General features: G+C 38.5%; 1 protein-coding gene across 1 annotated transcript; it reads left to right on the forward strand.

The window, feature by feature from the left end:
• The first annotated feature begins 81 nt into the window (after positions 1–81).
• LOC127419283 (elongation factor 1-alpha 2-like) lies at positions 82–26930 on the forward strand. The gene is made up of 8 exons (XM_051660570.1): positions 82–1976; positions 3556–3751; positions 8284–8463; positions 8654–8950; positions 13667–13817; positions 16280–16536; positions 16624–16858; positions 26280–26930. The coding sequence occupies exons 2-8, from the start codon at positions 3608–3610 to the stop codon at positions 26405–26407; spliced, it is 1392 nt and encodes a 463-aa protein (XP_051516530.1). The 5' UTR covers positions 82–1976; positions 3556–3607; the 3' UTR covers positions 26408–26930.
• The last annotated feature ends 649 nt before the right edge of the window (positions 26931–27579 follow it).

Here is a 27579-nt window from a genome sequence, read left to right on the forward strand (position 1 = left end):
CAACACTTTTAAAAATTACATTTTTAAAATGGGTTTTACAGCCTGATGACACAGAAGAAACATTTGAAAGTTCTGTGATGCCATAGGAAAACCAATTGCTCTTTGGAAATTTAAAAAAAGAAAAAACATTTGGTGCTTGAAAGAACTAAGGAAGGCTTCACTTGTCCTCTCTCAACATATAATATCAAGAACTAAGTCACTAACTTGATATAATTGCTAAACTTCTTAACAAAGAAATAAGTGTGCCTTGGTCCTGCCACAGAATATTAAAAATAAAAAATTAAATAAATAAAAGAAAATGGGAATCCTGACTTTATTTCTCGCAAGTGTGTCATATAAACTTAGAGAAATAAAGTTGTGACTTTACATCTTGTAATTGTGATATTACAAGATATAAACTCTCAATTGTGAGTTGATATCACACAATTGTGACTATATCTTGCAATTGAGACTAATTGTGTAATTACGACATAAACTTGCAATTGTGAATTTATTTCTTGCAATTATATATCTAGCAATTACAAGTTTATTTGTTGTAATTACTAGATTTCAACTTGCATTTTTGACTTTCACGCAATTGCGACTATTTCTCACTATTGCAACTTAATTTCACGAAATTGCAAGTCATTAAGTCACGATTGTGGGAGATAAACTCACAATTAGCCTTTTTGGCTTTTTTAAATTCCTTAGCAGAAGCCGACTTCATTAGTAATAGAGGATGAAGACATAGAGAAAAAAAAATGCTTTACCCTGCATTTGGAGCTGGGTGCACATTCATGAGCGCTGCCATGTTGAGATTCTATGACCAGCCAAATACTACTTGCTTTATATCAATAATCACCTGTTATTGGGCTCTTTCACTTGCGGCATAAATGAATAATGGCTGACTGTGAATTTATACTATGACATTGGTAACTGTTTTTGTGTGTCACCTCAACATAAACAAGTATATTACCAAATGCCCCTTTAAAAATAAAGTTTTTTTTTTTATTGTTTCTTTGCAGCACTATAGGTTCAGTTGAGCTCTTACAAAGAAACACTTTTCAAAATATTGGGTTCTCAAACTGGATGCATAGTTATTTGGGTATTTAAAACAAATGTAGTCCCTGATGCTACATTATACCTTCACAAGATGAAAGTTCAGTGGCTTTTGGTGTGTTTACAGTATATAAATGGTAAAACTAATTCTGACGATCCAGAGAGACCTTTTATTTGTACAGTAGTTTGTTGCTTTATAGCCGACAATTTACATCCATAGAATATTATGGAATGCTGATTACGGAGCTGGTCCAAATCCACTTCAAAAAAGACATTTATTGAAGCTGAGAAGTTTTGATGTGTTCTGCTAATTTTGTCCCATGACAAAACCCCTACTAAAATTTAAATGTGAACAAAAGATGAATGGGCAAAATGGCATTTATTGATGAATAAAGTTTCTTGTAAAATTTGCAGTTTTAAAAAGGTCTGTTACATTGAGAAAGCCAGCTGAAACCGATCAGGCCCATTTTAAGGGCTGTAGATAAACAGATTTTCTTATAAGTTTAAATTGTTTAATTGGAGAATAATAACTTATAATTAAAACATTAGTAATTGTTAATGATAATAAAAATATGTATTTGTATTGAGGTGTCACATTTCAAACCCTGGAAGACACAAGCACATTCATTCTTTCAGTAAAACCATCTTATTTCAAATAACCAATCAGATTTTTATGCAGGGAGCGAAGAACCAAGATATCATGCTGAGTCACTGCACACTGCTCTATTCATCCACGTCTATCCTTCATCTCCCCTACTCATCTCATATCCATTGTGCTGTTGTTGCTGTCTCACTGCAGTCCTGCACCACCAGCCTCCCCCCACTTTGAGTGCCGCATTGCTGTATCAAAGTAGGGTGAGTTCATTACGCACACAGTTATTGCAGGAGCACAGAGTGTCTGTTTGCTGAGGGGAGAGCAGAGTGCCTGTCAACTGCAGGTAAGATGCCACAAACATCCTACTTAATTATAGACTTTAACCATACTCATAATTAATGGCATCATACAAGAAGGCATATGTTTACTGTTTAGACTGCTGGGCTTTACTGTCAACATGCAATTATTGAAAATGTAATATACCATATTATCTCAAAAGCTATTAATGACAATAAATAGGTGGCTTGACTGATTTACATATGATAAGAGATACCATGAATTTCTTTTCTTGTACAGTAATTTAAGCTTGTTTTGCAGTATATCTAAACTTTCTAAATCTTTAAAACAAGATATGGTACATGCACAAATACACTGCTGAGTATTTTTATTTTTGTCTTGTTTTCCAGTAAAAATATCTACACATTCTTTTAACAAGATAACTTTACATGGGAAGCATAATGACATTTCATCGTTTGTCTTAGTTCCAGAGAAATCTAACAAAATTTAGAGCATTTTATGCTTAAAACAAGAAGCATAAACTATTTGCCAACAGAGTAAGAAAAAAAAAAACTTTATTCAAAGGCAAAACAAGTTTGTTTCGTACCCCACTGGCAATACTGTATGTCATATTTTAAGCATAAACCCCACTAACGTTTGTTAGGTTATTCTGAAAAAAGATTAATATGTAATGTAATTTTTTTTCTTGTTTAAAGGATGTTTCTGTATTTTTTATTTTTATCAGAAAATAAGAAGAAAAAAAAACTCATCAAAAACATTATAGTGGTTTGTGCTTAAAGAACTAGAAAAACGATTTGCCAATAAGGTATACTAAATACACTCACTGAGCACTTTATTAGGAACACCTGTTCACCTACTAATTCATGCGATTATCTAATCAACCAATCATTTGGCAGCAAGGCAGTACAGAAAATCATACATATACAGGTCAGGAGCTTCAGTTAATGTTCACATCAACCATCAGAATGGGGAAAAATGTGAGCTCAGTGATTTCGACCGTGGCATGATTGTTGGTGCCAACAACAATCATGCCATGGTTGAGTATTTCTCTAACTGCTGATCTCCTGGGATTTTCATGCATAACAGTCTCTAGAGTTTACTCAGAATGGTGCCAAAAACAAAAACATCTAGTGACTGGCAGTTCTCCGGACAGAAACACCTTGTTGATAAGAGAGGTCAACGGAGAATGGCCAGACTGGTTAGAGCTGACAGAAAGGCTACAGTAACTCAGATAACCCCTCAGTACAATTGTAGTAAGTAGAATAGCATCTCAGAATGTCATGTCAGACCTTGAGGTGGATGCAACAGCATACAACAGCAGAAGACCATGTTGGGCACTTTATTAGGACCATAATGTTCCTAATAAAGTGCTCAGTGAGTGTATAAACTTAATTCAAAATATGTTCTCTAAAATGAGTCTTAATATCTTATGCAATGCTGTTTAAGTAAATGTGTCATGTCTTGCTGACTATGTTTCAAGAGATCACATGGCTAAATTTATGTGTTATCTTGTGTTTACTGTTGTAAAGAAAAGCTTGTCCTGGCATCTACATTTTACTTGATATGTCAGTCAAACATTACAGTAAATGGCTTTGTTCTGCATAATAATACTGTACTTGATCTAGAGCACAAGAAAACTCCAGGCGTTGCCATTCTCTCTTCCTGCCCTGTGTGATCATGGGGAAAGAGAAGATCCACATCAACATTGTGGTCATCGGCCATGTTGATTCTGGGAAGTCCACCACCACTGGCCATCTCATTTATAAGTGTGGAGGAATTGACAAAAGAACCATTGAGAAATTTGAAAAAGAAGCTGCTGAGGTAAGTGGAGTGGATTTGACTTCTCAGACCTGTTTTTGCTTCTTTCTTTCTTTCTTTCTTTTTTTTTACTTGGAGAGGGCTGGAATCACATTTTTCTTGCATTTTGAGTGTATGATTACTTTATGTTTGGTGCTAGAAACATGAACTTTTTTACTCTCAAATTTGAGAGTAGATTTACACCACCTCATTGGAATAGCCAACTCAATGCATTGTGGGTGTTTTAGTCTGTCTTGAATAATAGGTAACTCCAGTCCACTTACAGTGTAGAGTAATTATGGAAGAGTCTGTACGTGCATCACTCTGTGCCTTTCTTTCGTTATGGTTTTGCACTGGTGAGCAGAGAGAGAATTAATGTGTAATTATATTTAGACATTTGCTGTTTGGAAGGCGCCATTAAAGATTGAAGGAAATTAAAATTGATTTCTGGAGCAAACAGAGCCATTAGTCAGGCCCAGCATTCTGGCTTCCTTGACACTCACTAGACTGACCTGAGACCTGAGTAAAAGGCCATAATCCCAATGGGTCTGACTGACACCTCTCTTTGTGGTAGTAGTGGGTGACTTGTTCCTCATGCAACAAAATGCTGAGAACAGTACATTGTGTGTGCATGAAGTAGACTGTTGAATCCATGTTAATTGGCTGCTTTATTCAATTTACTGAGCATCATCAGTTTCAGGAGGAGTGGCATTAAAATGTTTTTTTCACCTACTATCCACTATGTCAGAACTGGATAGCATTTGGTTGCGGCCATCTTGGATTGTTAAAATTGCCCATTGAATGAAGAAGCCCTGTTTTGTAAATTTTCTGCTCATCTGCCGCCATCTCTGCTTTGCTCCGATGAAATTTAACAGTACTAGAAATCTGAATCTTCTTACCCATAATATGTATAATGATGGGATTGTAATACAGTGATATTCGGTTTTTTTTCTTTTCTTTTTGTCTTCATTCCAACATTGCTGTAATGTTTACTACAAAAACATCTTTGTAAATTTTAAACAATGACATTGGTTGGGCCGCTGATTTTTGTGAAAATGTATTTACACCCCGATGTGGTAGCGTAGTGATGTGGCCTTTACACCTTAGGATGTGAATTAATTTTCAATAATTCAGCAATCAGAGTAAGCCAACCCCACCGTTACCACCTGAAGGGCCTATGATTTATGCGAGGCACTTACAATGGAAGTGAATGTGGCCAGTTTTTAGAGGAAATGTGAAGCACACACAGAAATGTGAAGCTTCTAATTTTATAAAAACACTAACATTAATTCTTCTGTTAAAACTTGCACAGTATTTGAGCTGTTAAGTAGTTTAAGTGAGCGATTTTTGTGGGATTACAGGGTTTATGTGTTAGGTCGTCATGGCAAACAAGTTGTATTATTGGATATAAATTTACAAAGAAAACATTAATGATTTTATCCCACTCAAATCATGTTAACATGCTTATTGTTTACGTCTTGTGGCTATACTCTTAAAGCAGCAAGTATTCTAACATTTACAGATTGGCTCCATTCACTTCCATCATAAGTAGCCTCACTGTAACCCAGATTTTTCCTTTTTTTAACAAGTCAAAATGTATTTTTGTGGTAATCCATATTATGCCACAAATGCTGTCAAATGAGCTCAACTTGCATTGAACCCGGAATATTCCTTTAAACTCCAGGTATTCTTGTGTGGCGAGCGGAGGAGAGCGTGAATTTTGAAAAGAATGATTACCTCAAAATCAAATCGATGTTGCCAACTACGCCACCTTGGGACTCCCACCCAAGGAGTTCAAACCTTAATTTAAGATGGATACTATTTAATGGAGCTATATGTAAGATTGACAACAAGTGTTTGAAATGGGTACTGCAGTCCAAATTCAAAATATTGGAGAGTTATCTGCCTCACCCCAGACTTGAATCTCATGCGGGTTCCCAGAATGAGGACATGCAACAGGAATGAGCGAAACTGAAAATGTCAAGCGACGAGCTTTACACTGTAAGTTGATTAGTTTTTAGATGGATGGCGAGGCTTTTTAGGTCGGGTGGAATCTGTTATCTCTGATCCAGTTCATTTGCTGGCTTCCATGGCTGCAGCACGCAGTGTTCAAATCTGGCCACCCGGCGGTGTCGAAATACTATTGGTGAGTGGACAGTGGGCGGGATCACACAGGCCAAAACATAAACAGAAATTTGGCCTGGAATGGAAACTTCAAAGTAGAATATACTGGCTGTAGCATTGTTATCGGAGAAGCCAGTATTTCAACTTAGCATGTTTTTTCTAATTCTCTAATGACATATTATGGTCATTTTATGATTTAGTACAGCAAAAATATTACATATAGCACATTTAAGTCATTAGGACTCAGATTCTTCATACCCAGTGAAGATAAGAGACTGTGTCTTCCACAGTAAAGTGCATTTTCTTCAAGACCACTATTACAGTTAAAACAGGAGTAACCTCAATGGGTAATTAAAATTCTAACAAATTACATACCATCTACATACCGACAATTTACACCTTTATGCAATTAAAAATTAAGAACCTTTTTAAGCAGGAGCTGACCACCTGGGAGGCAACCCCCCACATTGGAGGAGGCGAAAAATACCACTTGTCAACCCACCCTAGCACCCACACTGCAAAACCCTTGAAAACTCATCGTCAAGTGCAAACAAATCACAGCAAATGATGAGGGGGACCACCATACCCCGTTACCAGCCTCCCCGGGGCAGACCCACAGCACTTCCTGAAAATAAATATATATTAAAAATAGATAATGAACATACAAAATGGCAGTAATTTGTAAGCATCAATACCACAACAGTCAGCTACTCCAGATGAGTTAAACCAAAACAAGCAAAGACAAAACAGCAGCACAGCTCAGGCTTACGTTCATCCACTGGCACCCAAAAGTTACTGTAGATGATTAGGGAACACATTCCAAATTATACACAGTGCCAGCACCGCAAAAGTGAGAGAAACATGCAATGTTAAACGTTGGGCATAATTCCAGCTCTGTTCACTATGTGGGGAACAAAACTAATAAAAACCCTGGCTGCACAACGCCAATAGCCCTTACTTTGGGAATGCCAGGATTGACCAAGGGGTGCCACACACCAGCAATGCACACTGGCAACTACTTGGGATGTGCTTATATTGCCTTTTCAATCAAGCAAATTAGCAGAGGCACAAGTGATAACAATGAAGCAACACCAGTCAATAATGGAACAAGGACTGTGCCTCCTGCTACACTTGCATACGTGTGCTCACCTCGCTTGCTTTATGTATATTCTTGATAAGCTTACAATCATTTCGGCTCCTTTAATGCAGCACTTACATTGATACAGACAGAATCATAACAGATGTTTTGTAATATAATGACCAAATCAGACATAAAAAACAACAAGAAAACATTTGTAACTTCTGAATGAGCCGGCGTTGGGAGATGAATCGTGGATCAAATATTTGTAAATGTCCATGAAAGTAAAGAATTGGCAATATTTGTGCTGACTTCAGACCTGTATAAATAATGTCCTGAGACTTTGCATGGATCAAAAGCAAGTATTGATGATTTTCTAGATATTGTTTCACAGGTGTTTTTCCATTCACCTCCATTGCTTTCCTTAGCTGATGGTCACAAATATGGCCACTGCAAGGAAAAAGTAATGTAACTGAAACAGGTCAATATGCGATTTCACTCTCTCTCTCTCTGTGTGAGCGCTTGTGTGTGTGTGAGAGAGTAAGAGAGTGTTCTCAGCCGAGTGACTGAGAAAAGAGTACTTTTTGGTGCAAAAACATTGCAAAAGTAACTAATGGACTACTTTCCATACAAACAATGTATCTGTAATACAAAAAAATTAATTATTAACTTTGGATATCAGTCACACAATAATAAAAAATTCTCTTTCTGTTTTGCCAGGTAGCACACTAGTCAGTCGTCCATGATTTGAGTTTGAATTTTTTTTAATAAAGTGGAGGCAGAAATTTTGACTAGTGCCACCACCGTTTCAAAGCATCTAAGTAGGCTTTTGTTCAAATTCAAAAGGCCAACGCAGATTACTTGACACTTTACAATCACATCAAAGTACTGTTTGTTTTTTTTATCAAGAAAATTCACGTTAGATCATAATTTCTTTTTTTCTAGTAAGACCTTTGATATTAGGGCAAAAATCATATTCTTGATAATAATTTTTGTGTTGTTTTCCTGTAAAAATATCTAAAAATTCTTAAAACAAGATCAATTTGATTAATCTTGTTTTAGAAACAACACTGCATAAGATATTTAGGTTTTTCAGAGAATGTATTTTTAACATGTGTATTTTGTCTTACTGTACTGACAGAGTTTTTATATTCAAAACAAGTGAAAAAATCTACCAGTGCTGAAGAAGTAATCCAAAGTATTTAGAATATGTTACTGACCTTGAGTAATTTAACGGAATATGTTACAAATGAAATTTTACAGCATGTATTCTGTAATCCGTAGTGGAATACATTTCAAAAGTAACCCTCCCAAACCTGCTCCCTTGTACCCTCACCTCACTTTGTTTTGGCAGATGGGAAAGGGTTCCTTCAAGTATGCCTGGGTGCTGGATAAGCTGAAGGCAGAGAGGGAGAGAGGAATCACCATTGACATTTCACTCTGGAAATTTGAGACCACGAAATACTACATAACTATTATCGATGCTCCAGGACATAGAGACTTCATAAAGAACATGATCACTGGGACGTCCCAGGTAAAACCGTGCTGAAGTAATTTTCCAACTATCTATAAAAAAAATTTAATTGTGAAAGAATTGGTGGCCTAGCATTGCTCAGATCATCCCAATCCATGCTTCACCTAGTTGCGTTAAATTGAGTTTTGCCCCTGCCAAACTTTACCATATGTATTTATTAACAATGTTGCTCCCGTTTTTTCTTTCCCAGGCGGATTGTGCCGTTCTAATTGTGGCAGCTGGGGTGGGTGAGTTTGAGGCGGGCATCTCCAAAAATGGGCAAACGAGGGAACATGCCCTGCTGGCCTACACACTGGGCGTCAAGCAGCTGATTGTAGCCGTCAACAAGATGGACTCTACAGAGCCGCCCTACAGTGATAAACGCTATGATGAGATTGTTAAAGAAGTGAGCGCCTACATCAAGAAGATTGGCTATAGCCCTGCCTCTGTTCCTTTCGTCCCTATTTCAGGTTGGCATGGTGACAACATGCTGGAACCATCCTCTAATGTGAGTCCCATTTGCATGTTGGTGTGTGTTTTGTTATTTTTGTGATATAACCATACCAATATACCTTACCAACTGTTCTATATAGGTTGCACCTGATCATGTAAGTACAGTATTACCATATAGCACTATATTTATTGTTTTGATATAATTGCGGAAAGTACTTGCGCTGAATATGTTAGCTTAATAGGATAATTTAATTGTAGGGAATGCATGATGGAATATTTGGCATTGCAGCCCTTACAAAAAAATTTACAGTTCTGGCAAACTTGCTGCAAATCCGCAACTCATTATTTTCACATGCAAATGAGCTTGCTATTAGTCACAAATATTTTCCACAAGTTTGCAACTCTTCACCAGTATTGGTGAACCTGCACTAAACCTTTGGCAACAATGAAGTGTTTGCCACAAAGCTCATTCCCATGTGAAAATAATGAGTGGTGAATTTGCTACAAGTTTGTGGCAATTCTATATTTTTTTGTAAGGGATGCTAATCAATTAGCATGCAAACTCGAATCATTTATTTAATCACAGGGTTGGTTCTAGGGTCAGTGGACATCTGAGGCTTAGCACAATACACAAACACGTAGATACAACACACACACAAGCTTGCTGAAGCGAATTATAATTAAAAACAGAGAAAAGTTTTGCACAAATAACGTCATGCATCCAGATAAGATCAAGTCAAAGCCTGTTACAGGCTACGTGAACCACACGCGAATATTACGGAAAAATAAATGGAGCGTTTATATAATCACTCTGTGTGTGTTTGTGCGTGCGTGCATGTGTGCGTGTGTGTGTGTGTGTGTGCGCACGCTTTGGGAAGACTGCGGCTGCGTGAGGGCTAGTCAGAAACTTTGCTCGCTTTTCTTCCTCACAAATAGAAATCAGAGAAACTATTTTTTAAATGACTCAAAAATTTTAAATAATATAATGATGAATGTAATGATGAATCTATAGCTGTTGCTATACCATGTTGCTTAAATGTTTCAGGGCGGCTAAGCGACAAGTAGTTTGCCTCAATTGACAATGCAGTCAATAAGTTATAAAGTAGTTACACATGCCTGAAGCAGCCGCATCTTGCCGTTGAAGTGGCTGAGGCTTTTTTACTTCTTCTTTTTTTTAAATGTCCATTTAAATATTTTAATAAGTCTCCTCACCAAGACAAGTGCACCTACAGTCTGTCTAAAGCAATAGAGGTAATTACATCCAAAAGTTTCAGTCTCATTGGCTGGATCGTATGTAACTTCTTATCGACGACTGGCCAGTTTACATGTCGGTTAGTTCTTGTTTGAGTGGGCGGTTCTTGTCAGGAGTGAATTAACGTAAAATGAGACTCTGTTTGATGCACAGTGAGCAGAATTGTGGTTCTAAAGGATTTTATTTTATTGAGCACATGAAAACTCAAAAAAGTGATTAGTACAAGGTTTTAAAAACATTCAGGGCTTTTCCTGAAACATCCGGGGCTTTGGCCCAGCCAGGGTTGGGAATAACGGAATACATTTAACGGGAATACGTATTTAAAATATAAAATATAAGTAACTGTATTCCACTACAGTTACAATTTAAATCATTGGTAATTAGAATACAGTAACATTCAAACAGTATTTTGATTACTGAAGAGATTACTTTGCATTTTATTGTAATTTGTTTTATTTAATATTTAGTCCTTTCAGATGGAAAACATATACAGTGCATCCGGAAAGTATTCACAGCGCTTCACTTTTTCCACATTTTGTTATGTTACAGCCTTAATCCAAAATGGATTAAATTCATTATTTTCCTCAAAATTCTACAAACAATACCCCATAATGACAACATGAAAGAAGTTTGTTTGAAATCTTTGCAAATTTATTAAAAATAAAAAACGAATCAAATCACATGTACATAAGTATTCACAGCCTTTGCCATGACACTCAAAATTGAGCTCAGGTGCATCCTGTTTCCACTGATCATCCTTGAGATGTTTCTACAACTTGATTGGAGTCCACCTGTCGTAAATTCAGTTGATTGGACATGATTTGGAACATTTGGAACCCACAGTTAACAGTGCATGTCAGAGCACAAACCAAGCCATGAAGTCCAAGGAATTGTCTGTAGACCTCCGATACAGGATTGTATCGAGGCACAGATCTGGGGAAGGGTACAGAAATATTTCTGCAGCATTGAAGGTTCCAATGAGCACAGTGGCCTCCATCATCCGTAAATGGAAGAAGTTTGGAACCACCAGGACTCTTCCTAGAGCTGGCCGCCTGGCCAAACTGAGCGATCGAGGGAGAAGGGCCTTAGTCAGGGAGGTGAACCCGATGGTCACTCTGACAGAGCTCCATTTCTCTATGGAGAGAGGAGAACCTTCCAGAAGAACAACCGTCTCTGCAGCACTCCACAAATCAGGCCTGTATGGTAGAGTGGCCAGACGGAAGCCGCTCCTCTGTAAAAGGCACATGACAGCCCACCTGGAGTTTGCCAAAAGGCACCTGAAGGACTCTCAGACCATGAGAAACAAAGATTGAACTCTTTGGCCTGAATGGCAAGCATCATGTCTGGAGGAAACCAGGCACCACTCATCACCTGGCCAATACCATCCCTACAGTGAAGCATGGTGGTGGCAGCATCATGCTGTGGGGATGTTTTTCAGCGGCAGGAACTGGGAGACTAGTCAGGATCGAAGGAAAGATGAATGCAGCAATGTACAGAGACATCCTTGATGAAAACCTGCTCCAGAGCGCTCTGGACCTCAGACTTGGGCGAAGGTTCATCTTCCAACAGGACAACGACCCTAAGCACACAGCCAAGATAACAAAGGAGTGGCTCTGGGACAACTCTGTGAATGTCCTTGAGTGGCCCAGCCAGAGCCCAGACTTGAACCTGATTGAACATCTCTGGAGAGATCTGAAAATGGCTGTGCACCAACGCTCCCCATCCAACCTGATGGAGCTTGAGAGGTCCTGCAAAGAAGAATGGGAGAAACTGCCCAAAAATAGGTGTGCCAAGCTTGTAGCATCATACTCAAAAAGAATTGAGGCTGTAATTGGTGCCAAAGGTGCTTCAACAAAGTATTGAGCAAAGGCTGTGAATACTTATGTACACGTGATTTTTTTTTAAAAACAATTTATAAATTTGCAAAGATTTCAAACAAACTTCTTTCGCGTTGTCATTATGGGGTATTGTTTGTAGAATTTTGAGGAAAATAATGAATTTAATCCATTTTGGAATAAGGCTGTAACATAACAAAATGTGGAAAAAGTGAAGCGCTGTGAATACTTTCCGGATGCACTGTATACATATAAATGATGTGATCCAAAGTTCATTTGGACAGCAGTGAAACACTTTCTTATGATGTGTTACATTCATACGAGCAGACAGAGAAGTAAGTCTGAAGTAAGTTTGGGGCAGAAGAAGTAGAAATAAACCTTGTGTAAATTGTTAGCTTTATGCTAAGCTAAAATGCTATTTCTAGCCATTTTACATGCACGTTACCAGGCATGATCATAAATTTTAATCAAAAAAATTCACATTGGATCATAATTTCTTTTTTTCTAGTAAGACCTTTGCTATTAGGGCAAAAATCATATTCTTGATAATACATTTCAAAAGTAACCCTCCCAACCCTGGGCCTGGTAAACCCACCCCTAACACTGGCCTGTTTGATCGTATGATGCTTTGGTTGTATCATGTGATATGTCATTCAGTATACACTGATCAGCCACAACATTAAGGTTCCCCTCGTGCCGCCAAAACAGCGCCAACCCGCATCTCAGAATAACATTCTGAGATGCTATTCTTCTCACCACAATTGTACAGAGCAGTTATCTTGTTACCATAGACTTTGTCAGTTCGAACCAGTCTAGCCATTCTCTGTTGACCTCTCTCATCAACAGTGCATTTCCGTTCACAGAACTGCTTCTCACTGGATGTTTTTTTAGTTTATGGCACCATTCTGAGTACATTCTAGAGACTGTTGTGCGTGAAAATCCCAGGAGATCAGCAGTTACAGAAATACTCAAACCAGCCCATCTGGCACCAGCAATCATGCCACGGTCCAAATCATTGAGATCACATTTTTTCCCCCATACTGATGGTTGATGTGAACATTAGAAGCTCCTGACCCGTATCTGCATGATTTTATGCACTGCACTGCTGCCACACGATTGGCTGATTTGATAATTGCATGGATGATTGTTGGTGTCAGATGGACTGGCATGAGTATTTCTGTAACTGCTGATCTCCTGGGATTTTCACACACAACAGTCTCTAGAATTTACTCAGAATGGTGCCAAAAACTAAAAACATCCAGTGAGAGGCAGTTCTGTGGATTGAAATGCCTGGTTGATGGCCAGACTGGTTCAAACTGACAAAGTCTATGGTAACTCAGATAACCACTCTCTACAATAGTGGTGAGAAGAATAGCATCTCAGAATGTTATTCTGAGATGCGGGTTGGCGCTGTTTTGGCAGCACGAGAGGGACCTACACAATATTAGGCAGGTGGTTTTAATGTTGTGGCTGATTGGTGTGTAGCTTACCTGACATTAATTCAAGTGATATTGTAGGATTTCTATCAGGTAGTGAATAGAATACTCAAAACAACTTCTTTTGTACAATCAAGTCAGTTCAGGGTCCTGGATTTCATGGGGGGGTGAATACTTCAAGAGACCTGTCAAAATACAGGCAATTGCATTTTAAGCAAAAACCTGATGAATAAAATTATGTTTTATAGATGCCGTGGTTTAAAGGCTGGAAGCTGGACAGGAAGGAGCAGCATGCCAGTGGTGTGACTCTTCTGGAAGCTCTGGATACTATAATGCCTCCAGCACGTCCCACTGACAAACCCTTACGTCTGCCCCTACAAGACGTCTACAAGATTGGAGGTGGGATTAACAAGGGCCGTAACTACATAGATATTACCGCAATAGTTTCATTATTGGTCGACTGATATGGGCTTTTCAGTTGATTGTTAAATTATCACATTTGGTCCCCCCAACCCTGAATATGTGGTTAAATCCCTGGGATTAACCCAGTCAAATCACACAATACTGAAATTTATGGTGTGATGTAACCTGTAGTAAGAGTCCAGAAAGCCAAAGTCCAGTTCAAGGCAAGTCAGTTCACTCGGCAGCCATCTTGGGAATGCTCACAGGCAGCTATTAAGCATACAAGTACAGCGCCTATCTACTTGAATGCGGAAAGACTGAAATCTCCAAAATGGTTAGTCAAGATTACGATCAAATAACATTTTGAATCAGCAGTAAAATATTACAAAAATGGTATCATAAATTGTGCTTCATTAGCTCAGATCATGCTACAAAACTCTATTTTTCAGGCTGGTCCAGCTAATGTGCAATTTGATCATTTATTCTGATAATAATCATAATTAATACATTTAACTGTTTATTGAACACTAGCCATGGTAAGATTAATGAAATGAATGGCCTCTTGTAGCTAATTGGTTTATTAGTTTAGGCGTCATGTGTATAATGACATTAAATATGGCAAAATAGGTTTAATACTTCAGTAGCCTTTGAGTCAAATTATTTTTTTAAATCACAATGCTTTATTATTTACAGTTGTGCTCAAAAGTTTGCATACCCATGGATAATTGGTAATATATGTACCAGTTTTAAAGAAAACATGAGTAAGCAGGCAAAACACATTTATTTTATTTCTTATGGGATTCATATTAAACTGTAGGTTATAAAAGAATGGCACAATCATAAAACAAAATATGGCAACAAAGAAAAAAATGAAATGACCCCTGTTCAAAAGTCTGCATACCCTTAGTTCTTAATACTGTGTATTGCCCCCTTTAGCATCAATGACAGTGTGCAGTCTTTTGTAATAGTTGTCTATGAGGCTCCAAATTCTTGCAGGTGGTATAGCTGCCCATTCGTCTTGGCAAAATGCCTCCAGGTCATGTAAAGTCTTTGGTCGACCTGCATGAACTGCACATTTGAGATCTCCTCATCGAGTGGCTCGATAATATTAAGGTCAGGAGACTGTGATGACCACTCCAGAACCTTCACCTTTTTCTGCTGTAACCACTGGAGGGTCAACCTGGCCTTTTGCTTGGGGTCATTGTCGTGCTGGAAAGTCCAAGAGCGTCCCATGCACAGCTTTCGTGCAGAAGAATGCAAATTGTCTGCCAGTATTTTCTGATACTATGATGCATTCATCTTGCCATCAATTTTCGCAAGATTCCCCATGCCTTTAGAGCTCACACACCCCCAAAACATTGTGAGCCACCACCATGCTTCACAGTGGGGATGGTATTCTTTTCACTATAGGCCTTGTTGACCCCTCTCCAAACATAGTGCTTATGGTTGTAACCATAAAGCTCTATTTTGGTCTCGTCACTCCAAATTACAGTGTGCCAGAAGCTGTGAGGCATGTCAAGGTGTTGTCGGGCATATTGTAACCGGGCTTTTTTGTGGCATTGGCGCAGTAAAGGCTTCTTTCTGGCAACTCGACCATGCAGCTCATTTTTGTTCAAGTATCGTCGTATTTTGCTCCTTGAAACAACCACACCATCTTTTTCCAGAGCAGCCTGTATTTCTCCTGAAGGTTACCTGTGGGTTTTTCTTTGTATCCCGAACAATTCTTCTGGCAGTTGTGGCTGAAATCTTTCTTGGTCCACTTGACCTTGGCTTGGTATCAAGAGATCCCTGAATTTTCCACTTCTTAATAAGTGATTGAACAGTACTGCCTGGCATTTTCAAGGCTTTGGATATCTTTTTATATCCTTTTCCATCTTTATAAAGTTCCATTACCTTGTTACGCAGGTCTTTTGACAGTTCATTTCTGCTCCCCAAGGCTCAGTATCTAGCCTGCTCAGTGCATCCATGTGAGAGCTAACAAACTCATTGAATATTTATACACAGACATTAATTGCAATTTAAAAAGCCACAGATGTGGGAAATTAACCTTTAATTGCCATTTAAACCTGTGTGTGTCACCTTGTGTGTCTGTAACAAGGCCAAACATTCAAGGGTATGTAAACTTTTGATCAGAGCCATTTGGGTGATTTCTGTTATCATTATGATTTAAAAAGGAGCCAAACAACTATGTGATAATAAATGGCTTCATATGATCACTATCCTTAAATAAAAGACATATTTTCAAAATCAATGCCAAAATTTTACAATTCCTGCCAGGGCATGCAAACTTTTGAGCACAACTGTATATTGTGGATTTGCTATAAATTACATCCGTATGTCTTCATCAAATTTTATTCCCAAGCAACCTTCATAAAGTGAAAGTTCAACCAAAAATGAACATTTTGTCATCATTTTTTCACATGAATGTTTATTGGGTAATGTCAAATATTTGTATTCAGGTATAGGCACAGTACCTGTGGGCAGGGTGGAGACTGGTATCCTGCGGCCCAGCATGGTGGTGACCTTTGCCCCAGTGAATATCACTACAGAGGTGAAGACTGTGGAGATGCACCATGAGTCTCTGAGTGAAGCACTGCCAGGAGACAACGTGGGCTTTAACGTAAAGAATGTGTCAGTAAAGGACATACGAAGAGGTAACGTGTGCGGGGACAGCAAGTCAGACCCGCCCCAGGAAGCATCAGGGTTTACAGCACAGGTGGATTAATACTCTTTATAAGCTTGTTTATTATCATTTTTTTTTTTGGTTCTTTGAATTTCTATTCTTTCCCTATTTTTTCATCAGGTGATCATTTTGAATCACCCTGGACAAATCTGCGCAGGTTACTCTCCTGTCATAGACTGTCATACAGCTCACATTGCCTGCAAGTTTGCTGAGCTAAAGGAGAAGATTGACCGTCGCTCAGGCAAGAAGCTGGAGGACAACCCCAAAAGCCTGAAGTCTGGAGATGCCGCTATTGTGGACATGATCCCAGGGAAACCAATGTGTGTAGAGAGCTTCTCTCAGTATCCACCACTGGGTAAGTGTCCTGTTCCAAACATGAATTACAACATGTAAACAAAATCAGAGTCTTGCTAGTTGGTCATTGTGATTATTTTATTTTATTTGTTTATTTTATTTTATTTTATTTATTTTTTTTATATTGTTTTTATTATTATTTTATTGTATATTATTTTGGTCACACTGCACTTAGGAGTGACCTAACAGGGGCAGCTAATAAGGTAAAAAAAAAAAGACCTAATGGTTGATGCCCGAATTACAATTGCATTATTCACAAAAATAATTTACAGTTACAGTAAAGCAATGTGTAAACTGAGTCTACACATAATCAAGATGAAATAAAAGAAAATTTTGTTAGAGGTTTCTCTGTTGTCATGTCCAGTAAAACACTGGGAATAACAGAGACTGGAGACATGATGATTCATGTTTGTCCTTATTAAATCACAAGAATCAAGCGAGCCATAGTTTTGCAATTAGACTGTAGCCTCAGGGTTACATTACTATTAGCCACTCAGTGTCGTGATAAACGAGGCTCCCTGCTATCAATCTCAGGTTATAGGGCTGAGTCAAATCTTGAAGATGAGTTCATTCCATAATCATCAGGAGAAACCTCTGCGTGGGAGTCACGTGATGCTATGCGAAGTTTGATCACTTAAAGGCGAGCTTCACTTAAACTTTGCTACAATTATCCATTTAAGCAATTTTAACCAGTAAGAACTGTAATAGCTTTGTTTGTTAAACTGTGCTGGGAGGGCAGGACGTTGAAAAATTCGAAATCATCGGCCGGTGGGGACATTAAAAACCACTTACGCGCTCAAGCTTCGGAAGCCTCACAGGATCAAGATGGCAGAGGTCCAGTCGATAGTGACAGCAGCGAGCTTTGTGACGTAGGTCGGGATATCTCGAACATTTATTCAGCACTGATGAAAATCTCGACCAACAAGGAGGGCCACGTAGAAATACGTTGAGCAATCACATCTATGGAGGCGATAATTTCCACCCTGATCACAAGAATGGGCGATGTTGAAAAATTGAGTTGAGATTCTGGAGTCGGTCAAAGTGAGCTACAGGCTAACCTGCCTACTTCCAAGGCTGATGTGGAAAGCGTGTGGGAAAAACTAGAGGATATGGAATATCGGAGCAGGTGTAGTAATGTTCATTTCCTTGGAATCCCTGAGGGAAAGGAAGGTCAGGATATGGTGAAATTTTTGGATGGGCTTTTTCAGAATTTAATCTACACAACAAGCTGCCGGCTTGAGATAGAGCGTGCATACAGAGTTTATGGTCAGCTTCCCGTGGCGGGTGACAGACCCCAATCTATCCTGGCAAAATTCTTGCGGTCAGCTGACAGAGACTTTGTTCCGTGAGTGGCGAGGAATAAAGGCAAGTTGTGCTGGGAGGACCACAACATCATGGTTTTTCCAGACTTTGCTAGATCAACTCAAGCGAAGCGGGACAGATTCAAAGAGTGTAAAAAATTGCTGCACCTACAGAAGGTATACTTCGCTCTGCTCTATCCAGCTAAGCTGAGAATTGATAGCAAGGATGGGCGTATGACTTTAACATGCCCACAAAAAGCTATGGCCTTCATTAAATCAATGGAATGAGTGGGTAACTTTGCCTGCACTCGATCAACAATACAGACTACACATCGTGCATTTTACTGATGCACCCTGAGAGGGTTTGTTGTTTTGTTGTTTGCCCACTGGCTCCTGCCTGACTCTTTTTTTCCCTTTCTATTTTTTTCTCCCTTTGTTAACTTGCTGTAGAGCTCATTTGTTCACGTTGTGGGTTCGATGTTATTGTTTACTGTGGCCTATTTTATTTTTATATTTTTCATTTTATTGAACATATTTATGTACAATTTAATGGGTTTATGTTAAGAAAAACAACAACAAAACAAAAAACTGATATATATATATACAGTACAAATTTATGTAAAAATCACCAGACTTGATCAATCTGGTAGCAATAGTGTTGCGGAAAATCTCGTGAGCGTGCATGGACCGTTGCACTTCAGAGTGATGGACACCAGTTGGGACTGTTATGTGTGAGGTTGAAGCGCATTTTTTCTTCTGTTCTGTGGGATATTAAGAATGTTATGGTTACATCAATATTGGATAGTGGTCATATAATTTAGCCTTGGGTACACAATTTATCATTACATGTCAATATGTCACACTTTAACATAGGTAAAATATTTCTCTCCACATGGAATGTTAATGGGCTGGGGGCACCCTATAAAAAGAAGGAAGGTTGTATCTTTTCTTAAGCGTAAGATTTTTTATATAATGCTCCTTCAAGAAACGCACATTTCTTTACAGGAAGCTGAAAAACTTGGCAGGGTGTGGGGTGGGCATGTGCTTTGTAGTGCTGGTTCGAGTAAGAGCAGGGGAGTCATAACATTGATAAGTAAGCATTTACAATTTTAATGTCTCAAACAGATTAAAGATAATTTAGGAAGAATCATTATTGTTTTGGATGAAATACAGGGGCAAAATCTATTTTTGGCCAATATTTTTGCACCCAACGCTGATGATCAGAACTTTTTTATAGATCTTGAGCGTAAGCTACAAGCTGCTGGGATCCTTCATGATATTGTTTTGGGTGGAGACTTCAATCTTTATTGGATCCGGTCTTTGATCATAGAGATGCAAAGGTGTGTAGACATTGACACTATAGAGGATGTGTAAATATCTTGGTCTTTCAGACATTTGGAGACTTCTGAACCCCTCTGGGAGGGACTACACATTTTGTCATCAGTTCATTAGATTTACTCTAGAATAGATATATATATATATCTCTAAGTCACTTATTCCATTTGCCACTGACTGCTCAACTGGGAACATTTTAGTTTGAGATCATGCTTTGGTGTGTTTTGAGATGTTGCCACATATAGAGAAAAGGAAATCATATAGATGGCACTTTCTACAGGACCCAGCATTTCAACAAATGTTAAAGGTAGAAGTTAATGATTATGAAATCATTAAATAGAAACCAACTGGTCCTCAGTGTCCTCTGTGGGCATGGCGTGGGAGGCACTTAAGGCAGCTCTTAGGGGGTGGATCATACAATATGCTGCATTCATTAAAAAGATCAAAGCACAGGAATTCATATAATTGGAAAAGAGTGTTACAGAGTGATAACTGAAACAGAGTGAAAGCGCCGAATGTCATCTAAAGGTCTTAGAGAGTTGACTCAGCTAAAATACAGGTACAATACTATTTTGTCACAGAAGGTAGAGTTTTGGTTATTCAGGGCAAGTCAGACATATTTTGAGTTGGGGGACAAGGCAGGGAGACCTCTTGCCAGATACATAAAACAGAGAGAATTTTTTCCCACCATTCCTTCAGTGAAGTCTTCTTTAGGCAATATATTTACTTCTCCCACAGATATTAATAAAGCTTTTAAAGAATTCTATTTTGATTTTTATAGTTCTATCAGGAAGACTCGCAAACTTGAGTGAAATTAAGATGACATTTATTTGATGAATATAAAACAGAAATGTAATGTCTCTCTTTGGCGTAAGCACCGTCTGGCGGTCCGAAGAAGTTGTACTCGGAACCATCATATCTTGCCGGAGATAGGAGGCAGGGGCGAGGGCCTACCCCCGTGCAGGACGGGACTCAACTTGTGGTGGTGGGGTGGTGGAGGTTCTTGTTAGCACACTGAGACAGCAATGTGATAGATTGTGAGCAGACTTATAAAGCAATGGCTTACATGTGATTGGCTAGGAGTTACCTAGCTAATGGTGCGATGATGTACAGCTGCCAGTCTTTCCACATATGTGTCTTCCGATAAGGAGCCATTAGAACTTCCTAAATTGACGAATGATCAAAAAAACTTTCTTGACTCAGATATTACTTTGGAGGAGCTTGTTGAGGTAATTAAAACCTACCCAACATGTAAGGCACCGAATTTTTTAGATCTTATGTCACACAACTGGCTCCACTTATGTAAGTTTACACAGAGTCATTAAAGAAAGATGAACTACCACCAACCATGACGCAAGCCCTGTCTCATTCTTAAAAATATAAAGACCCAGATGAATGTAAAAGTTATCATCCAATTTTCCTGATCCAGTTGGATGTAAAAAATTTTGTCTAAAATTCTGGCTAATCGATTAAGCAGAGTAATTTCATCGATTATACATATAGATCAAGTGGGGTTTATATGTGGTCGTAGTTCTTCTGATAATATTAGATGTTTTATAAATATTATGTGGTCACAATACAATTTTTACAATTGTCAGTAGCAAATGAGCAGACCCCAATCGCTGCAATCTCACTTGATGGTGAGAAGGCGTTTGAGAGGGTGGAATGGGACTATCTGGTGGAATGGGGCAGTGGTAGCTCAGCGGTTAAGGCTCTGGGTTACTGATCAGAAGGTTGGGGGTTCAAGCCCCATCACCGCCAAGATGCCACTGTTGGGCCCTTGAGCAAGGCCCTTGAACCTATCTGCTCCAGGGGCGCCGTATCATGGCTGACCCTGCACTCTGACCCCAGCCTAGCTGGGATATGTGAAAAAGAAGAATTTCACTGTATATGTGCAAATGTATAATGTGTGATAAATAAAGAAAATTATAATTAAAATTATTATTATAATTATCTTTTTAAGATTTTGGAAATTAACGGGTTTTGGGAACACTTATATTGGATGGATTAAGTTTCTTTATAAACAACCGATAGCAGAAGTGCAAAGGAATGGATTAATTTCAGATTATTTTTGTCTTGGTAGGGGAACCCGGCAAGGGTGTCCTCTCTCCCCTTAATTTTTCTGTCTTGCCCTGGAAACATTAGCAGCCACAGAGTGAATTTTGACCCATTAATGAAAGGTTCTCATGTGATGTAAATAGGTGGGTGTGGAGGTGAGGGCATGGTCGAGCATTTGTTTGGAAAGAGAGTAAGCGGTAAGGGTGTTTTCACCTGAGATGAATTGCTGGTAATTGCTTTTTGCTGTGTTTGCAGTGAGAGATGGGGGAAATAAAAAGGGCCAGTTCTCAGAGTGTGAGATGAGAGAGAGTGAGACAGACACCTGACGCTGTGTGTGTGTTGATCACCCGGCCTTCAAAGATAGATTGAAGCTTCTCTGTTACGCCTTATGCGAACATGTTTTATCGTTTTGTGCATTAATAAAAAGAGGCATTCATGAGTTGGAATCGCCATCTCCCGCTTCCACATTCCGTTGAACTGTTACAGTGGGCTTCATACATCTGTCTATGGCAGGGAAGTTCAATGTTATAAATGAATTGTATCCCCAAATTCAATTATCGACTACAGTCTCTCCCTCTAGAAGTTCCTCTTTCTTATTTTAAACAATTTGATAGAAAATATAAGTCTTTTATTTGGAATGGTAAATGACCTTGTTGCATTTCAGTAAGTTACATAGACCAATTGACAAAGGAGGCTGAGGCTTTCCCAAAATATTGTTTTATTACTATGCTTTTAATCTCAGACACCTTGGCCATTGGACTCTTCCTCCCGAGAGAGCCCCTCCCTGGTACAACATTGAACAAGTGGTCCTTGCCCTAATCTCACCATTGCAAAGTCTTTCTATTAAATTGCCTAGAGAAGCAAAAATGCATCCTATTATTTCACATTTACATTCAGTATGGACAAAGGTGTCTCGCATGTTCAGTTCTGATATTTACCTAAATGTTTCCTCAAGTATATGGCTGAACCCCAAATTATGTATCAACAAGTGCCCTTTTTGCTGGAAAGAATGGGTTGAGAGGGGTGTTGCTACACTTGGTGACTTTTATGAAAATGGAGCTTTGAGATCATTTGAAAATATAACACAGCAATTTGATATTTCTAGGTCTCAATTTTTCAGGTATTTACAGTAGCACCATCTACTTTGTACTATATTTGGTGGTAGATCACAGCCCCCTAAAGCTGCAGACACCCTCTGTTTGGTGCACACAGCCTTTGGAAAGGGTCATGAAGCGTCAATGTATTATTCCTCGTTGATTCAGAGTCTTGGTGACGGGGCCTTAACTGCTATTAATTTATGGGAAAGCGATTTGTACTTGGTATTGGAGGATGGGAAGTAGGAAAGGATTAAAAAATGTCTTGGAATGCAAGGGTACGCCTTATTCAGTTTAAGATTTTGCATAGTTTCTACTGGACTCCTTCTAGATTGTTTAGGCTTGGTCTAAAAGACACACCTACCTGCTGGTGATGTCAGTTGGATGATGGAGACATGGCCCATGCTCTGTGGTTCTGCGTTAAGATTCAAGAATTCTGGGTATGAGTCCAGAAATTTATATGTGAGGTTTTAGATGTTCAAATTTCATTCTGCTCCAGACTATGTATATTGGGTGATGGGGCAGTCATTAAAGTAGGTAACAAATATACAAAAAGCTGGGTCCAAACTAGTGTAATCATTGGCAGACAGATAATTCTTAGAGGATGGAAGTCAGTTGGTGGTCCCTCATTTCAAGAATGGTTCACCAAATTGGGTAGGGTGGCGGCATTTGAAAAGATGTCATATAAACAGCTTGGCAAAATAGACATGTATGGTAAGAAATGGGACAGGTATTTGTCTTTTCTGGAGGGCTCTCAGTGAGGACCATGTGCACAGAAACAGAATTGTGGCGACAATTGTAAATTCTATTCTTTGTAGAATTCTTTCTTTTCACTTTGTTTGTTAATTTTTATATTTTTTTTTATGTTCTCAAATTTTTTCATTTGTTTGTTTGCTTATATCTGTGCATGGTGTAAATTAGGCTTTGACAACAGGGATATTTGTTGAGGGACAGGGTGCGGTTGGGTAGGGGGATATAATGGGTGCTAAGCTGATTCTGTGTGTACTGTATATATCCTGTTTATTCAATATTTCACATAAGAATAAATAAAAATGTTAATAAAAAAAAGTTCATTCCAGTTTTTTCTGGCAGTGATGTGGTCTCCCCTTTCTCTCTGGATTTCATCTCCTCTAACATGCAATTCAAATGAAACTGGTTATAAGACCTGTTTCATTATCCATGGCCTGTCTCACATAATTTTTGAACTGCTGTTTCACTGCAACATATAATTGTTATTCAACTTTGTTCTCATTATTTTTTCCTAAAATCTCAATTAAAAATCATATTCACTGAGTTGAATCTGGCTGAACTGATGACTATGATTAGGTTGATGTTCTTAGACAGCTCCATACACTTACACACCACAGAAAAAGATACTAGGGGTGCGTCTGAAAGCTAAGTTATAGCTAAATGCCTTGGTGCCTCACTGACCAGTCAGTCAATGACTTCGCAGGCAGTGTTTGTTTATAAAACAGATCTAATGTGTATAAAATGTGTATGAAACAGATCTATCTATATGTATATAGTTGATGTCAGAAGTTTACGTACACCTTAGCCAAATACATTTAAACTCAGTTTTTCACAATTCCTGACATTTAATCGTAGAAAACATTCCCTGTCTTAGGTCAGTTAGGATCACTACTTTATTTTAAGAATGTGAAATGTCAGAATAATAGTAGAGAGAATGATTTATTTCAGCTTTTATTTCTTTCATCACATTCCCAGTGGGTCAGAAGTTTACATACACTTTGTTAGTATTTGGTAGCATTGCCTTTAAATTGTTTAACTTGGGTCAAACTTGAGTAGCCTTCCACAAGCTTCTCACAATAAGTTGCTGGAATTTTAGCACATTCCTCCAGACAGAACTGGTGTAACTGAGTCAGGTTTGTGGGCCTCCTTGCTCGCACACGCTTTTTCAGTTCTGCCCACCAATTTTCTATCGGATTGAGGTCAGGGCTTTGTGATGACCACTCCAATACCGTGACTTTGTTGTCCTTAAGGCATTTTGCCACAACTTTGGAGGTATGCTTGGGGTTATTGTCCATTTGGAAGACCCATTTGCGACCAAGCTTTAACTTCCTGGCAGATGTCTTGAGATGTTGCTTCAATATATCAACATCATTTTCCTTCCTCATGATGCCATCTATTTTGTGAAGTGGACCAGTCTCTCCTGCAGCAAACATGATGCTGCCACCCCATGCTTTACGGTTGGGATGGTGTGCTTCGGCTTGCTTTTTGTCATTATGGCCAAACAATTTTTGTTTCATCAGACCAGAGGACATTTCTCCAAAAAGTAAGATCTTTGTCCCCATGTGCACTTGCAAACTGTAGTCTGGCTTTTTTATGGTGGTTTTGGAGCATTGGCTTCTTCCTTGCTGAGCAGCCTTTCAGGTTATGTCGATATAGGACTCGTTTTATTGTGGATATAGATACTTGTCTACCTGTTTCCTCTAGCATCTTCACAAGGTCCTTTGCTGTTGTTCTGGGATTGATTTGCACATTTCTGAAGTAAAATATATCAAGTATATTCCCATTCATATTTTACATTTTTTAGTACACTTGGGTGACTTGAAACATGAAATTGTTTTGCCATGACTTCCTTTTTTACATGGGTATGAATAGGAGGTAACACACAGGCCAAATTCCCTTAGTCATCCATCACAATGGATAAGACTTAAGAATATAGCTATGATGTGCTGCAAAATGTTATTGAGCTTCACAAATTGGGAAGTGGCTATAAAAACAAAGCTAAAGTATTGAAAATGCCCATTTCCACCATCAGGGCAATAATTAAGAAGTTCCAGTCAACTGGAGATGTTACCAATCGGCCTGGAAGAGGACAGGTGTCTATATTGTCTCCACGCAAGGTGAGGAGGATGGTTTGAGTGGCCAAAAATTCTTCAAGGATCACAGCTGGAGAATTACAGAAATGATTTGGGTCTTGGGGTCAGAAAGTCTCCAAAACTACAATCAGAAAGTCTCCAAAACTACAATCAGAAGTCACCTACATCACCACAAGTTGTTTGGGAGGGTTTCAAGTAAAAAGCCTCTGCTCTCATCCAACAACAAATTCAAGTTTCTTCAATTTGCCAGACACTACTGGAACTTCTAATGTGACCGGGTTCTATGGTCAGATAAAACAAAAATAAAGCTTTTTGGCAGCAAACACCAGAGATGGGTTTGGCGCACACAGAGAGGTAGCCATATGGAAAAGTACCCCATGCCCATGGTTAAATATGGTGGTAAATTTTTAACGTTGTGGGGATGTTTTTATGCTAGAGGTCCTAGACACACACACACACACACACACACACACACACACATATATATATATATATATATATATATATATATATATATATATATATATATATATATATATATATTTAAATATACAGTATAAATATATATTTATTTCTGAAACCTTAATTTGTTTTCTAAAAAATAAAAATAATAATATTTTTGTGTGTGTGTTGGGGCCATTGAAAATCTTGGCAGGGCAAGTAAAAATCTTAGCAACCAGAACAAGTCCAACCAGGCTAGCGGAAAAAAAATGTTACTCAGAAATGATTTTATTCTGCTTACATTTTGGTGAAAACACTGTTTTAATTTGTGTGTGTTTGTGTTTTCTCAGGACGTTTTGCTGTCAGAGATATGAGACAGACTGTTGCAGTCGGTGTCATTAAAAATGTGGACAAGAAGATCGGTGGCAGCGGGAAAGTCACCAAATCGGCCCAGAAAGCTCAAAAAGTTGGCAAATGAAGTTAACTTTTCACCTCAGGCCCTGCCTAGCTCACTCATCCAATCAAATGCCCCCCTCTTTCATCTGGGCATGCTCAGCCTGCTCCCCCGTGTGCTTGAAATTTATTACTCACTGGATGCAAATAATGAAGGACTGGCATTAATTATCATATTTTGATTGGTCACTCTGTATGACAGGAGACTGATACACATGTTGTGCATGGATGTCTGTCTTGATATATGAACGGCATCTTATAAATGAATGTAACTAGTATTGCTAAATAGTGTGTATGTGTGTGTATATTTGAAAGTGAAAGTAATTAAAGTGTTTGTGTGAATAAATGCTACTATTTGACCAAGATAATAATTGAGATATCCAAAGTAAATTAACTGCTGCTAGAAGTTTTGTATAGTTTATAAATGAGCTTTGATTAGGGGCTAATTAATCCAAAGTACCATTTGTCTCCTTTGCCTGTCAGGTCTTAATCACGAGGCCTGAATTCTGACCCTTATATCTGAAACAACTGATGAATAAATAATATATCACTAAAGCTCTTGAGTTTATAAATTAAATATGCTCTTATTGTGCATTATTGTATCTGAGAGAGAAGAGAAAACATTTCTCAAATCCTCTGCAACTGAAATTGCCAATTGTTTCTTTTTATGAGCATATACTATGCTCTCAAACTAGATTTTTATTTTTTTTCTGAATAGTATTGGGCACCAGATCAAGGCCATGCTTATGTGGTCTTGAAAGGTCTCAAGACCAAGGCCACAAGACTGAATATGTACAGTTGTGCTCAAAAGTTTGCACACCCTTGGAGAATTGGTAATATATGTACAATTTTAAAAGAAAACACGAGGGAGCAGGCAAAACACATTTCTTTTATTTCTTATGGGATTCATATTCAACTGTTGGTTATAACAGAATGGCACAATCATAAAACAAAACATGGCAACAAAGAAAAAAAATGAAATGACCCCTGTTCAAAAGTCTGCATACCCTTAGTTCTTAATACTGTGTATTGCCCCCTTTAGCATCAATGACAGCGTGCAGTCTTTTGTAATAGTTGTCTATGAGGCCCCAAATTCTTGCAGGTGCTATAGCTGCCCATTCGTCTTGGCAAAATGCCTCCAGGTCATGCAAAGTCTTTGGTCGTCTTGCATGAACCACACATTTAAGATCTCCCCAG

Source organism: Myxocyprinus asiaticus, chromosome 28 (assembly GCF_019703515.2).
Source record: "Myxocyprinus asiaticus isolate MX2 ecotype Aquarium Trade chromosome 28, UBuf_Myxa_2, whole genome shotgun sequence".
Lineage (NCBI taxonomy): Eukaryota > Metazoa > Chordata > Actinopteri > Cypriniformes > Catostomidae > Myxocyprinus > Myxocyprinus asiaticus.